This window comes from Protopterus annectens, chromosome 7.part0 (assembly GCF_019279795.1).
Source record: "Protopterus annectens isolate FY-2018-M chromosome 7.part0, PAN1.0, whole genome shotgun sequence".
NCBI classification, from domain to species: Eukaryota; Metazoa; Chordata; order Ceratodontiformes; family Protopteridae; genus Protopterus; species Protopterus annectens.
This window is the reverse complement of record NC_056739.1, coordinates 1,125,583,071-1,125,599,471: the sequence shown is the minus strand read 5'-3', so window position 1 is coordinate 1,125,599,471 and position 16,401 is coordinate 1,125,583,071. Positions and strand designations below refer to the sequence as shown.

Sequence of the window (16,401 nt, the reverse complement as noted above, 5' to 3'; positions counted from 1 at the left end):
CAAGTGAACAGAGAATGAAATGCTCTCTATCGTTGCTCATGAACAAGGTAATGTATAGCGTTAAACATTTAAGGTGGGAGTAGAAATAAATGAATGAAGCAGCTAAGGCAAGTTTCCACAAGTAGTAGTGTTACAAAGAAAAAGACTGACTACTGCAAACCTCTTAATTGGCTATACATTTGCCACTGTTGATAGTTGTAGAGGTTCACTGTCTCCCAGAATTGTTATAACTGACTGAGTGGCACCCTAACACAAATGGAATATAGTTCTGAGATTTGAAAGACTGATGTGATTTTGTAGCACACCTCATGGAGAAAGGCGGGCTCCCCTTCAATAAGGTGAAAGTGATCCCTGTGACTTTTTTTCATATACATGTATAGTTATATATCACCAAGTTCAGGACAGCACAGATGTGGAAAGGACAACACATTTTTCACTGGTGGCACAGGGAGTGTTTACTTTGGTTAGGAGAATTTGTTTGGGTCCTGCAGTAGAACTTGAAGGCCAAAGAGACATTATAAATATAGCACCATAAATCCAAAATACTTTTTTTCTATTAAAGAAATGCTTCTGAGTTTGAGTGGCCTGAATGGGGGGGCATTCTTCTCTGTTTTTGATTAGCAGGAGGATTTAGGTAATTTATTTGGGAAGAGTGTCCAGGACCAAGTTGGAAGAAATGAATAGGCAATAGGTCTCAGCAGACTGTGGCAGGATCAGTTAGTAATTGCTATGATATAAAGAAAGGCAACAGAATTTGTTAAATGAATAAATGACAAATGTTCACTTAGAAAATGTTAATAATTCAAGAGAACACATATCGTTGCTGTGATGATCTTAATATTTTGATTATGCCTTTTGGGGATTGATTTAAGAATGATACCATCCATTAAGCCAGAAAGTTGATAGAGCAAAAATGATTCTAGAAAGTATGGTCACAGTTATCAGCTTGTCATTACAGGGAGGTGCTCCATCAGAATTAGAGGCACACTAGGCCAATAGCAGAGACAGATAAGACGAGGAGGCTATTAACAGGGGATAAATAAGGAATGAATGAAAAATGGAGCCTTGTGTGTAGGATGATAGATTTTTGAGATGCAGTTATATATGGGTTTAAGAGGGTGCAGCTTTCTGTTGAAAAAATATTTATTTATTATTTAAATGCTTGTTTACCAGGATACACCATCTGTGCAGTTGCCCTTTTTCAGTGGAGGCCCAGGGGGAAAAGCCCCAGAGGTTACAAATGATAAAACAAGTACAAAGCAAACTGATACAAACATATACAAAGAAATAATAGTTGGGAGGGTGGAGATATATGAAAATACATATTGCTGGTACATTATTTACAAAAGTAATATTTAGAAGAATTCCTTTAAGTAAATTTATTAGTGGGTATATATAGGGGTAAGGTCTTGTAGAGTGGAACTTTACTTAACCAGGAGTTAGGCAGGTGCATAGCCAGGAGTTATATTTTGAGGAGTATTTTGAATTGTGAGGGGTTTGAGATGGTTACAATGTTCTGCAGGGTCAGGTTCCAAGTTCTGAAAATTTTTATTAGAGTAGAGAGAATCTCCCTAATAGTTGTTAGCTTTTGTGATTTGTAATAGAAATTTTTCAGAAGATCTCAGTTGTCTTTCATTTGTGATTGAAGCAGGTTACAGAGTGCTGGACATTTTTTAGGTTGGTATACTATGGCATGGGCCATTGTTAGTTGAGTGTATGTTAGGAGGCTGGATAACTCAGGCCAGTTTAGTTGGAGTAAGGCCCTACAGTGATGGGATATATAAGGGGAATTAGTGGCAAATTTGGCGATCTTATTATAGCAGCCTTCTAGTTTTGGCAGATCAGTTGTTTTCAGGTTGGAGAAAGTGGCAGAGGCATAGAGTAGGGTAGAGGGTAGATGAGTTCTGGCAATAGATTGTCTTGTGGTGTCAGTAATGTATGGTTTAATTCCGTACAGAAAACCTACTTTAATGTGAACTTTTTTATGGTTAACAGATAGATGCTTGTCCGATTTCATGGTTTTTGTCTGTTTTGATGCTCAGTAGTTTAGTGTGTGGTACAGGTTCTGTCTTAGTATTATCAGAAGTATATACTTGGGAGGGGGATTGTAGGTCTTGGGTTTTGTTGCTAGAGAAAATCATGAGTTTAGTTTTTTGTGGATTTAGAATTAACAGAGTTAAAGAGCTATGACTCTACCACTGTGATAAAAAGCTGGGTCTTTTCTTGTAGTTTAGAGAGTTAAGGGGCTGCACAGATGAGTGTGGAGTCATCTGCATATTGTATGATTGTGGGTTTGTTGGTAAAGATGCTAAACATCAGTGGACCAAGAACAGAACCTTGTGGTACTTCTAATGTAACAGGTAACAGTGAGAAAAGTTCACTTTGGCTTTTTACAACTTGTTTTTGGTCTGTTAAGTAGTTGTAGAACCATGTAAGGACAGAATTGCTTAGTTTAAGGGATAGAAGCTTATTTAGTCATTTTTGATGGGAAACGGTGTCAAATGCTTTTAACATGTCCAGGAATATTGAGGAAACTAATTGACCATTGTTTCTGAGTTGGTTAATGATATTAGTGAAACTTAGAGGAGCTGTAATAGTACTTTGATTGGGTCAAAAGCCATATTGGGAATTAGTGAGACGGCTATTGTATAATAGGTAGTTTATGAGCTGGGAATGGATAAATTTTTCTAGAATTTTGGATATAGGAGATAAAATTGCAATTGACCTGTAATTAGATAAGTCAGTACTGGTTCCTCCTTTGTGAAGTGGAATGATATAAGAGATTTTTCCAAATAATGAATGCCCAAGATTTAATCCATTCTAATCAGAGATTCTCATTCAGGCATTGCATAAGTGGTGTAGAAGAAAACGTTAGACATGTTTAGCCTCTAAGCTAGTAGCATAATGGCAAAGGTTAAAAGGAAATCAAGGGTAGCAATCCAGGTTTTCAGGTTGTAACTCAGATTACTAGTGAGCTAAATCCCAGACATCGACCTTAGCAGTCTTGTCTGAATGATGCCTGTGTGCTACAGTGAAAGCTGGTGATTGGTGTAATTTGCTAGGTAGAAAGGGTGAAACAGACAGGGAAGTTAAGTATTGATTTGGTAGGGATGATTCCTCTGACAGACATGCAAATTTGTTTTAAATAAAAGCAGTGTTGAGGAGTATACTGAAATAAATATGATAAAGAAAAATATTATTTCTTTAATTTTCCCATCCAATCTAAGTTTCACTATTAGTAATGGTGTGACAACTCAAACACCAATAGTTTCCAATGAGGTTGCTTGTGTGACACAGGGGAGTCACATGGGTGTCAGCAATTGGGTACCAATACGGAAATTGAGGAGGAGGGGTTAGGTAGTAACCAAACATTACTAATAAACACACACACAATTGCCTGAATAAAAAATCTGCTCAGTAATATATGTAAGAATTAAAATCATAAATGTGCAATGTTCTGTAATATTGCTCTCTGTCTAGTAAAGCATTCAGCACTATTGATACTGTGGTCATACAGGTTATGAGACTAGAGCTAAATTATTTAGCATACTTGTCTCACTCAGTGAAACATAATACTACTTATTTCCATTCCATAAAGTGTTTACAAGACGAAAACAATCTGTGAACTTAGTGCAATCAGAAATGAATTTCTAGGTTCACAGATGCCCTTTGTACTGTAGATCAGACAGAGTATGGTAGGCATCAGGATGGCAGTATGCTGCTATTGTACCCCAATGTAATTCCGTAGACTGTACATTTCAGTGGCACAGTCAATGCCTATAATAGTTCATGCAGAGCCCCAGGGGAATCCAGTTCTGCAACAAAAGTTAACATGCAGTGACTATGTATACTCTGCATTTGACAAAACAAAGATGGTACTTTTTGAGGGAGGCACATAAAAAGAATCAAATGGTGCACAGCAATAATAATTACATATCATTTTCAAATCATAGCTGTTACTGGGGGTGAGGACACAGTAATACAAGGGTGCAAGGCCTAACAGACTGTGCTCTAAATTCAGACATAAAAATTGGCACATTGTACAGTAGGACTGCTTGAAAATGAATTCAATGAAAGTAAGAAAATGCAAAATACAATACAAAAAAATACAAGTAATCAAGAAGCACAACACTGTGAAATTCACTGTCAAGACTACAGTTACACAATGGCACTGGATATTGTGGTGGGTTCCACTTCTCATAATAATTCCAACCTTAACTTCACTAATTCAAAAAAGCACATATTTGTTGTTTTTTGGACAGAAAATAATCTCTAACACTATAAAATTCAGAATAATGACTTCAAATAATTAAATGTACAACACTGCTACTGTGGACATGAAGGGGGTGAAGTTGCTGGAAAGACAAGGGCATATGCTGTAGTATGTTGCATAAGCCACATGTTTAAAGTATCAGAGGTATTTAGTAGACATGCCTGTGGAGCAGAATGGACTATTAAACTGCATAAGGTCTGAGAGTTACAACGAGACACACACACACACACACACACACACACACACACACACACACACACACACACACACACACACACACACACAGATCTACTTTAATTAAACAAAAGCGGAATCCGTTGAATACGAATCTTTCTTGTTTTTTACATCGTAACAGTGTTCGTAAATTCTGTCCTTGAATGCCCTTTCAGTTTTACCCACATAGTTTGCGGGGCATTCATTACATACAGCCAAATATACTAACATCTTTGTACTGCAGTTACCTCTGCAGAATCTAACAACACTACCCAGGTCATTTTCTAATTTAATACTACCTTCTTTCAAAATATTGGAACACTGTTTACAACCACCACAAGGAACTGTGCCCTTACCATCATATTTATTCCGAGGCATGTTTACCTCAAAAGTTTTTTAAGACTAAAACCTGTCCTAAAAGAAAAAGAAGGTGTTGGCGCATACTATGTGGGTAAAACTGAAAGGGCATTCAGTGATAAAATTTACGAACACTGTTACGATGTAAAAAATAAGAAAGATTCTAGTGTGTTATATAAACATTCTATTTACTGCAGCACCTTTAGTGGATATAAATTTGGTATAATTGATGTTATCAGAAATTACATAGGGGGTGGTGATTATAAAAATATGTTACTTAACAAAGAACTGGTATGGCAACTCAGGTTAAGGTCTAATGCACCACCTGGGTTAAATGAATATATTTCTGTTAAACCAGTTTTGGTACAAAAAGCTTCCACAGTGTGATTATATAATTTGTTTTACATGTTTGCACAGTTGCACATTTGATTAAGTACCTATAAAAAATGTTTTTATTAATTTTGATTTAATGTTTTTTTTAGATTAAATATTTAGGAATATTATTAGTAGGTGACTATATATATATATATATATATATATATATATATATATATATTTTTTATTTTTTTTTTTTTTTTTTTTTTGAGGTTTTAAAATTTCAACATAGTATTAAGACCTAGTTACAATTTCCTGAAACATTGTTTTAGGATGACATTTTACTACTTTTGGTGATGTTGCTTTAAATGGTTAATTGAGAATGATAATTAATTGGTGTTAGTATAAAAGACAAGCAAAATAAGGAAGGAGTATCTGATGAAGTCCTGTGCCTAAGACGAAAGCACTTATGGTAGTTGCTCCTGTGTTCGTTTTTTAATAATTAATAAAACATTAGTTAGGTAATTGCTGTAATCTAAGAACACAGGGTAGTGATAATGAAGTCCCAGAAGTTGGCCATGACAATGAGAACTGAGCTGAATAGAAGAAAATTAGGCAAACGAGACCAACAGGTTTATATAATAATACAGAAGGTTTAAAACAGAATTTTAAATGTGAAAATATTTATAGAGGGTAACTCCACAGAGAAAAGAGAAAAGAAATAACTTGAGAAGACAATAATTGAATGTTCCTTAATTTTAATGCAAAGACAGTGTACATTTTAGCACAGAATCAGCCAGAAAGACATCAGATTTTCTAGGATGGAAAAGTGCTTTAGAATTAGTGAATGTAGTACAGAATATCTCTGCAATGATTAAAGTGTTACTCTGCTTTTACGTCACCCAGCAGAAAAAGGAGTATAGACTAATGCACAGCACAATTTATTTTCTCCAAACCTCCCTGCAGCTGACTATCAGCTGTACCAGCTTCTGTCCACATTTACTGGATCAACTTGACCTGCTGTAGTCTCTCCAAGTTCCACCCAACCCATGACCTTTGGTAATGTAAAGACTGAGCATGCTAGAGTGATGTCATACTGCTGCTAGAGAGGACACCCTCACCCTTCCACCCCATGGCAGCCTTGTGAGCACCACCATGGCTGCCTTAAGGTGCTGAATGCATGCTTCTACCCATGAGGAACCTCCTGGCCAAGTGACATACTGCTTGATGTGCTTAGCTAACCAAGATCTTAATACTGTTGCAATCTGCATCCCCTCAGGGTGGGTGAGCCAACATCAGCTTCTTACTCCCAGTTCTTCTCAGGTTGTCTCCCATCCAACCACCTATGCTACTAGTCGAACATTTGTCACCGGAGGCTTATTCAGGCTTTTATTCCTTTATAGTACAGGTTTGGGATATACTCATGATAAAACTAACTGAAAAAGGAGACCATGAAGTGTAAGCCCAGATACTGCAGACTATCAAAGCAGCAGATAACCAAAAACATAGAGAGAACAGCAGAAGACTGGGATGATATTAAGTGAAACCCTATTATTGAAAAACAAACTCATGGCCATAAATAAGAATGTTAAATACTGTTTAAATTCCTACTGACCATGCATCCAGAAACAATGGGATCAGTCGGATGCTCTTGTTGGTAACAAATTCTGTCACTGGCAAAACGCTTGATAGGAGAACATTGCTTGACGAAGAGCTTCATACCACAATAAAATGTTTTTGCCTTAATCTGTGTTAATAACAGTAATTTTGATATACAGATATATAGATGTTAGTGACTGTAAACCTTGTGTGAAGTTGGACTAACAAGATAACTAGTTTGCCTGCCCACATTCAGTCTAACATGGCTATGTTTATGTTGAACAATCACAAGAACACAATAATACATCACTTTACATTGTCTCAGGCAACTCAGTTTTTTTCACTGCTTTAGCATTTTCTTCACAAACTGACCAGAAAGATACACATATAATCCAGTCAATGTTCTAATTCATTATTTGTCTTGGGAATACAATATCTAAGTCATGTTGTAAGGTAACACAAGGAAAATAGAATCCAGGAAGCCAGTAAACTGAGTCAATGGCAAAAAAAAAAGTAAAATCCAAACAGGACTCCAGAATCGGAAACATAAATAAAAACTTTTAATCTTACAAAGTTTTTAGAATTTCTCCCTTCATCAGGTAACATCAGTTTTTGTAAGATTAAAAGTTTTTACTGGCATTTCTGAGTCCAGAGTGCATTTTGGATTTCATGTCATAAGGTCTCATACATCCTTGTATTGCTTTACTGCATCACTTTAATATGAACTTTTTCCTTACTTGCTGCTGATACCCATATATTCTTATTAGAACTATATTTAGCATTTCTTTACTTCAATTCATCATCCTGAACTATGGCTTCTTATCAGGATATATCATTAATCAGTCCGTGCCTGAACACACCTGTTGCTTGTCTCGTGCATTCAAAAGAGGCAATAAAGCGTTGTAATGGGTTCAAGATATGTATTGTACATAAACACATCAGAAACTGTAACTGGAACATGTCCTTAAGCTAAGTGACTCACTTATTACTTAAAACACACTCTCATTTGCATATCCATTCATGCTTGCATTCACTGCGACTGATCTTGCACATGCTCAGTAACTTATATGCATGTGCTATCTAGCTACAGTGGCTGACAAGGTACAATATTCACACTGGTCTACAACACCCATGGAATTATACCCTCTATTTGTCTTTCATTTCACATAGACTTTGACTTTGATCCTTTATTGAGATGTGGTACTTTGCCATAATTATGATTGGCACAGACTTCTTAATTTTACTTAAATAAATTAACAGCTATAAAGCATTTAGGAAAACCATCAAGTTTTTGTGAGTTGCCTGCAGGCCTGTATAAGTACAACGCATTATTTCAGTAGCAGAGAAACAGCACAATATACAAACGGGCAGATGATCTCTATGATTTGCCAATAGGTGAGGGGAAATAGCAAATCCACTGAACCGTGCATCACAGCAGGTCTTCATAGTGTTGCTTTGGCAGTGCTGTGCTAATTACTGTGATGGACTAATTACACTCCATGAGTGCACTACACAATATAGCTGTCATGGTGATCGTTGCAGTGTTACTTCAGTTACTCAAAGTAGACCTTGTAATTCATTGCAAACCTTTCAATATACTGCAGCTCTGTTTTCTACCTGACTCATCCTGCCTTTAGTATGTGTTCCATATGCCCACCATTCCTTTCCTAAGTACCATACATGTTTTATCCTGCTTGCACTTTACACGTTAACCCATTTTCCCATTCTTTACATCTGCCTCAAGAATCACATCTTCCTATGTCACTGCGTTAAATATTTCTGTTAACTAGCTAAGCTCTGTCATTACAAGCATTCCATTTCACGGGTAACCCAAGAGCACCGTCTGGTTAAGTGGCTTGCTCAAAGTCAGATAGTAGGCAAATGTTGTTGAAAGAAGTCAAACTCTGTGCTCAGAGCCTTAATCCTCTCTTTCAGATGTCATTAGTTACATGGCTTTAGGTTGTATTGTATTTATGTGTGCGGGGGGGGGGGGCACACGAGTCCGCAAATATATTTGTTAACCAGACCACAGCACTGATTTCACTGGACCATTTTCAGACTCAGCCTGGGAGAGGATACTGAAAACTGAAGAAGAAATATATGAAGATAAAAAAAATAAAGAAAATGTATGTAATATATGTGTGTTGTAAATATATATATATATATATATATATATATATATATATATATATATATATATATATGCATATATAATATGTGTGTTATACACATATGTTTGTGTGTATGTGCACATGTAAGTGTGTGTATGTGTATATACATGTATTCAGCATAAATATTTCCTTTATATTTTCTACTGTCCTCCAACAACTTTCAGCAGACACCCATACATATGTCTTGCTGCAAACCGCACTGTTTATATATTAAGAATGGAAAATTGGGTTTACTCTTCATGTAATAGCATACATGCCAGGAATAATTGATGCATAGACAAAGTTCTTATACAAAAACTTTTTTGTCACATATTGGGCTGGATTCATGAATGCCAATACTAGATGTACACCATTCTGAGTGAATAGACAACACAAGCATAACGCCTACCTACTTTCTCCTAATTTTAGTTTTCTTAATGATTTTCTTGCAGCCTTAAATATCCAGGGGGATTCATAAAGGTTACCATAAAGTGTAGACTATATGTACACTTAGTATAATCTTTCTGAGTGAATAGACAACACAAGCATAATGCCTACCTACTTTCTCCTAATTTTAGTTTTCTTAATGATTTTCTTGCAGCCTTAAATATCAAGGGGGATTCATAAAGGTTACCATAAAGTGTAGACTATATGTACACTTAGTATAATCTTTCTGAGTGAATAGACAGCACAAAAAATGTGTTAGGGATGTTCTTGAATACAGATGGTTTACACTTCATGTAGGTGTTCATGAATCCTATCCACTGTCTTCCTCCCTCAGTCTTTGCTTTCCCACATCTCACAGTTTCAGAAACACTTTTCCTCTTAATTTATTCTTCTTTCTAAACATGCAATGTTTAGTCTTTTGCTTTCAAATACTAAATTACAATCCCTGTGCCTCTGACATGATTCCAGTCCATTCTCCTTGTATCTACATTCATGGGTAATTTGTTTCGTTTTCTGTTCACCCTTTCCTGGTTCCCTCTCATGTATAGTGAAGAGCTGGATGTTGATTTCCTTTATTCAGAAGACTCATCTTTTGTTTAAATGACTATTAAAATAATGTTTATTAACGACTGACCCTTCCTTTCTGGAGTGGTAGGGGGCAACTTTCATATTGTGTTACTTATATTTATAGACTAGACATATGGCCCTATTATTATCAGACTATGTCTGTCCATATAAAGCCTTTCAATTGCTACTAAATTGTCTTGTTTATTTGAATGACTTCTCTTTCCACCTGCAAGCAGTCCACATCTTGGCAGAAGCCACAGTGTTATGGGAGATGCCAGCTGCTTTAGGTCTTTTTGTCAGTAGTCTGAACTTAGCATGTAGTTATTTTACTGTGATACTTACCAGGCAAGTTATACATAAAATAATACTGAGCTTGAAACTGCAAAAGTGGAAGTAGCCAAGTTTTGCTCTATCTCTAGCAATGCAAAAAAATTTTTGTAAGGAAGAAAACACAAAAAAATGCTGGCTACAACTAAAATGTAGATTTCTTTTTCTCTTCATTGTGGATTTTTTATAACAGCATTATCTGCAATAGCTTCTCCTTAATTGCTGTAAATTATACATTGCTCAAATCATAAGAAAATTGTCAAAATAATTGCATTAACTCTTTTGATCTAATAGCAGGGAAAATACAAAGCATCTTACATATCAACATCCTAGTGTAGAAAATCTGGGCAAAGCCCAAAATAATGGGCAGACAAAGGCATAAAAAGGGAGAGATTTTAAATAATGCTTTAAAAAACTTAGGAAGTTGCTAGAATAATAGCTTATGCATTAGGATACATTTTTCTGAAGGATGTGAAGTCTAAAACTCAAATATCTGTCATTATTTAATTACTTCAGTCCTCAATCATTTTCTATAAAAGCACAATTATTTTGGCAAACAGAGCAAAAACATGAGGCAAATATCTGGACATTTTATGAAAACCCAAACAGTTGACAGGTATGCAAAGGACACTTGTAAGATGCAATTTTGAATAACGGTATTGCTAAAGAGAAACATACTTACTTATTTGTGGTGCATTTCATGTCTCTAAACAAAGTATGGAAACAGTTTACAAAATACAATCCAACTTTTATTAAAATCGTTTACCTTGCAAGATAAAATGCATCATCAATTAGGCTGGCTCTGTCAATCTTGCTAAAAATGTTGTGATTTTGACTAAGCTGTCCAATAATAGCACTGAAAGTCGAAGGATCATAAGAAACTCTGTAGAACCCTCTGGAATTGACGTTTGCTTTGACCCAACGAACATCATCTGGGATGGAAACAGTTTCTGATGAAGAAAAAAAAATATATATATATATATATATATATATATATATATATATATATATATATATATATATATATATAATGTGTGTGTGTGAAATACTCAGAGGTGAGAAATGACTATTTTGACAATTGCAGTGATTTATCCAGATGAAAGACAAAGTAAATACATTGACTCCTTAAAATGTTAATCTAATAATAAATATATTGAGTCCTTAAAAATGTTAATTTATCTAATAATGTGCAAATAAAAACTATTACAATTCTACAAACTAACCACAAAAAATATTGTCGTCACTAAAGGATGCATATCCTCATTGACATCAGTAGTGAAATTAAAAGGCTGGTTCCCCAGTATTTTCAATTGTTATTTCTTTTATTATTGTTTGTAATTTATAGCTCACGGTCGTAAAAGAAAGTACTTTCAAAATACATTCTATATCTGGAGAAGGGCAAAGATACATTTATCCATATGTTAACTCCTTTACTGATTGATATTTTCAAGACAGATTTTGGATATTTTGTTCTCTAATCATAAATGTACTGCCAAAATGGTTTGACACACTTATGAAATTTCCATCGATACTAAAATAATTACCTACAAAATATTCAGTTGTGCTCTTAATTTTAAGAAAATGAAGCAACTAACATTAAACTTAAAAAATATGCCATTTATGCTACAATATTTAAAAGGAAAAAAAAAACTTAAGTATAGGGTATGCATCACCTTTTTAGAGCCAAGTCACAGAAACACTATATATGTATGCTTTGGAATGCTTTTATACTTGCTGCAGTGATGAGATCTGATAGCTACAGATTTCTTTAACTGAATGTTTCAGGAATGTTGCACTATATTAATTTCTAATAGATATTTTGACTTTATTTTCATCCTACATTCCTACATATAAATCCTACATATAAATCTATATATGAATGTACTGATTTCAGAATTTCTCAGTTTCAGAACCTTTGTACTGTAACTTTTGGATTACCCAGTAATTAACTCTTTGCTCAAGAAAAGCGTATTGAGTGGGTGGCTTTACTTTTATTTAACATTTCTTAGTACCATTATCTGCATGTTTTCTGCTTGCTTTGCTAATGATTGTTCCAGTACAAAGGCTGATGCACATACCTGTCAACTATACAGGTTTTCACGGAGTGTCTAGATTTTTGTCTCCTAATTTTGGTCTGTTTCTCATAAAATTGTGGTTTTCTGGCAAATCATTGGAAAATAATTGAAGGTTGAGGTCCAAAAATAATGACAAACATTTGAGTTTCAGACTTCATACCCTCATGAAATTCATGCTAATGCAAAATCTAATATTCTATCTACTTTCTAAGTTTGTAAGAGCAATATTTAAAAAGTGTCCTTATTTTTGAGCCTTTGTCCCCCATTATTTATGTATTTGTCCAGATGTCCTGCTCTAAGAGATTGAGAGGTATGCTGATGCACTCTCTGATGACAGTCAAGGACAGACCTCAGCTAGTACCTGACATTTAGCCATCAATATCAAAAGAAGCAACTGAATGAGAGGCAGATAATCTGAATGCTTGGGGAAGATTCTTGGTTTATTTTTAGTGTCTGAGCTATATGATGTAGCTTCACACATCCCTCCAATCAGGAAAAAGCCATAGAGGCACTAACAGGCAGGCAAAAATGTATTTTACTCTCATCAAGACAACTCTGGCATTAGTGCATGGATTCATAGCTTCATATTTATATACTAGTCTAACAATCACCAGAGACTACATTAGCCTAACAGTGAAAATTAATAGGAGGGGGTTTGTTAGGAAGTTTCTAGAGCTTATGTGGGGTGAGTATGTTTGTCTAGGCATTACTATCTGCCTCTGTCTGTCAGAGACATGGTGGGCAGACCTGGGATGAATTTTTGATTTCCCAATCATTGGTCAAGGTTACAGTTAAACATGGTTAGGGATGGACTCTGCTTCACATGGATGGGTAGCTGTTCCAGAGCATGGGGATCCTCCGAGACACATATCTGTCTTACCAACATGTCTTATTTATGTCACAAGCAAAAGATAAATCCTTGGATATAGTGGTTCTGATGCTGTTCATTTTGCAGATGTGCAAAAGGTCCAAAAGAGCTGGATCCAAGGTTGTCTTGTATGCCAGGCATAGATCACCTCTTAGTAACCTGTACTAGACAGATTATAGAGATAATACTTTAAGGCAGTCTGTATTGGACAATGTGTTTATACCCTGGATTCTCCGGTAAGGAAATTTTGTGGATGTCCCAGGTGTTGCATATGTCTGGTCAGGTACATGCCGAAGGGAGCATATACACAATGAAGGGTCTAATAAGGGCTGAATAAAGTAGTAATTTCCTCGGGCCTGAATGCCATGCCCTTACTTATAAGTTGGGCACATAGAATAATTTTCTTACTACCCTGGCCACATGTTGGTCAAAGGCCAGATTACTGTCAACATATATTCCCATATCCCTGACTACTGGGCCAACTCTTAGAAGTGTCTTATCAATGCAGTAATTAGACTGGGTGGCAGTTTTCCCAAAAGGCATTATAATGCATTTCTTGGCACTGGGTTTTAGTCCATGACTTTGGCACCGGTCATTTGTCTGTGTTGGACCTTCTTGTAAGATGTTTGTGTCAGAGGGGGAAATCTATGATAGCTCCCAGTTTGCAGTCATCTGAGAACTTGGTCAGCTAAAAGCCCTTGACATTAATCTTTACATTTGAGAAGTTAATGCACATAGCCCTGAGGTACCCTGTTGGTGACTGGTCTCTTAGTGAAGGTGGTATCACCAGTCCTGATTTCCTGGGTCCTATGTGTGAGCCAGTTGGCAATTCAGTGAGTTATATAGGGGCTTGTGCCCAGTTTGGTGAGTTTGTCAACTATACTCGACTGGGGTATCGTACTGAATATCTTAGCCAGATTCAGGTAGGTGGTCTGCACCATTTTCCTCTCATCCATTGCCTTGGTGACCTTCTCAAAGAAGTCCACCAGGTTTAGTAGCTATGATCTTCCTTTGACAAAGCCACACTGTGTTGGGTCCAGTGTCTGAAGGTAGTCTATGTCTTTGTTGATCATTTTCATAATAATTTGTTCCATGGCTTTGCATATTACACTAGTCAAACTAATACGTCTGTAGTTTCCTGGGTCAATTGATGGTCCACTCTTGTGAACTGGGATAACCATTGCAGTCATCCATTCTTGTAGTACAAAGCCTGCTTTGAGGCTATAGTTAAACAGCAGCTCAAGTGGTTCTGATAGGTCATGTTTCCGGCTATTTAGAAATATCACAGGAAATTGTTGGTACACATAGATGATGTGTTTTTGGCTTTAATGAATGCCACCTGTTAATACTTGGGGGGGAGGTATATTAGTAGGTATTTCATGGGTTTGAACTGAATTTGTCAGCCAGCAAATTTGCTGTGTGTCTCAGTGATGGTGGCACCATTGACCACAGGTTTAGCACACTGATGTGCGCTGCTTTGAGGTTTTGGACATAGCTGTAGAAGGATATTGTGGCTATCTTGACCTCATAACTGGCCTTGTTGAACTTAATTATTTCTCTTAGTTTCCCATTTAGTTTGATTAGAGAGCTCCTATAATCATGGGAATTGTTCTTCTAGATTTTACCTATGACTTTTTTCCTTTTGTTATATACCCTATTAAGGTTAGGATTCTACCAGTGTGGTTTGTTTTTTAGGGTTTGTTTTGGGTTTCTAGTATGTATAGCAGTTTCTATACAGCCATTTACATGGTTGTACAAGGTCTCTGTGAACAATTAGGCATAGCTTGTTGTGAACTGGGTACTGGGTTGGGAGGGGCACTGAATTTTAATAAACTACCGCTTAACAGGGTGCAGTTTGTTTTTGAATAGTTTCTGACTATTACACAGTTCGCTGGGGTTACAGATCTGAATGTTATTTTGAAGAAGACAGCTTTGTGGTCTGACCTCACCAGTAAGAACATGACTCGAGGGGTGCAGCGCTCTCCCATACTGGGAGAATACCATGTCAAATATGTTTGAACCTCTGGTTGGTGTACGCTCTATCTGGTCAATGATAATTCTGCTAATAAATCCAGGAGTCATTAAGCATGTGAGTATGAGGCAATGTATTTTTCTCAGTCTACAGAGGAGTAGTTAGTCTCCCATGAATACACTATTTGGTTTAATGGTGAGTCTCTCCAGAAGGTCTAGGTATGAGCTGTGGGATTCTAGGGATTTAGAGGGTGACCTATGGCTTGGAATGGAATGAGACTTTGTCTATGGTGATTTGCAAATGGATAAATTCTAGGGCATCATCCTGTTTAACCAAAGTAGAGTTATGCTTGTTGCTAATATAGAATGAGACTCCTCCATCTTTTCTCCCTGTCTGTGCAGCTGATGGTCTAAACATGGGGAAGGCACAGAAGCATTATGTTGCTGGGGTACTTTCTGTAGATTTAAACCATGTCTCAGTAGCAGGCAAAGACATGTATATTCTCCACATTGAGGAAAGCTTGTAGAGTGTTTAGGTTCTTTGCATTCCACAGTAAAAGATTTACATTTATTTGGGTTATATTTGCTATGTCATTAAGTTTGTCAATTTAGCATTGCCTAAATAAGGTTCTAAGAGGGTAGATAAAGTTTTAACCGCTATTCTGAAGCCTACAGCAGACTGGTGCAGACCATGTGCTTCCATGATGATAGATACTGAATCCCCCTGAAAAGATACCAGAAATTAAGCCAATTATTGAAGTCATTCATCTTTTGTTCATACTGTGGCATTGTCCCTGGTGACGGTAGAATGCTGCTCAATACAAGGCGCATACCTACCTGAGACATATATTCAAAAAGATCAACAGTGTCTATCTTCATATAATCCAGGTAAGTACATCTCAGGTCATTAGCTCACACATGGACTATAATAGACTGGAACCTGTGGTGTAGTGGCTTGATTCAGTACATGGTCAACAGATGTCAAAAGTTAACTTTTTTCAGAGATTTTCAGGGACAAGCACTGTCATGATTGGCTGCATGTATGGCGAAAATGGGACTTTCATTGTAGTCATTTCTAGAAGTCTTTACAAACCAAGGAGTCTTCAATGGAGTTGATTTTGAATTTAACTCATCTTGATGCAGTTTCAGTAAGGAATTTTAGAACAAGCCAAATGTTCAGGGAAACCTGCACCCATGTCTGTGTAGCAGCTATTACTTTCATACATGTAACTTAGATAC

At 36.4% G+C, this 16,401-nt stretch overlaps 1 protein-coding gene across 1 annotated transcript in view; it reads right to left on the bottom strand.

Annotated features, from left to right (window-relative positions):
* The window catches only part of LOC122806900 (endoplasmic reticulum aminopeptidase 1-like), a 447,374-nt gene that overhangs the window by 248,244 nt on the left and 182,729 nt on the right, over positions 1-16,401 (bottom strand). The window contains exon 12 of the mRNA XM_044077704.1: positions 11,015-11,198. Coding sequence (XP_043933639.1) covers positions 11,015-11,198 — 184 coding nt within the window. The remainder of the gene's footprint in view (positions 1-11,014; positions 11,199-16,401) is intronic.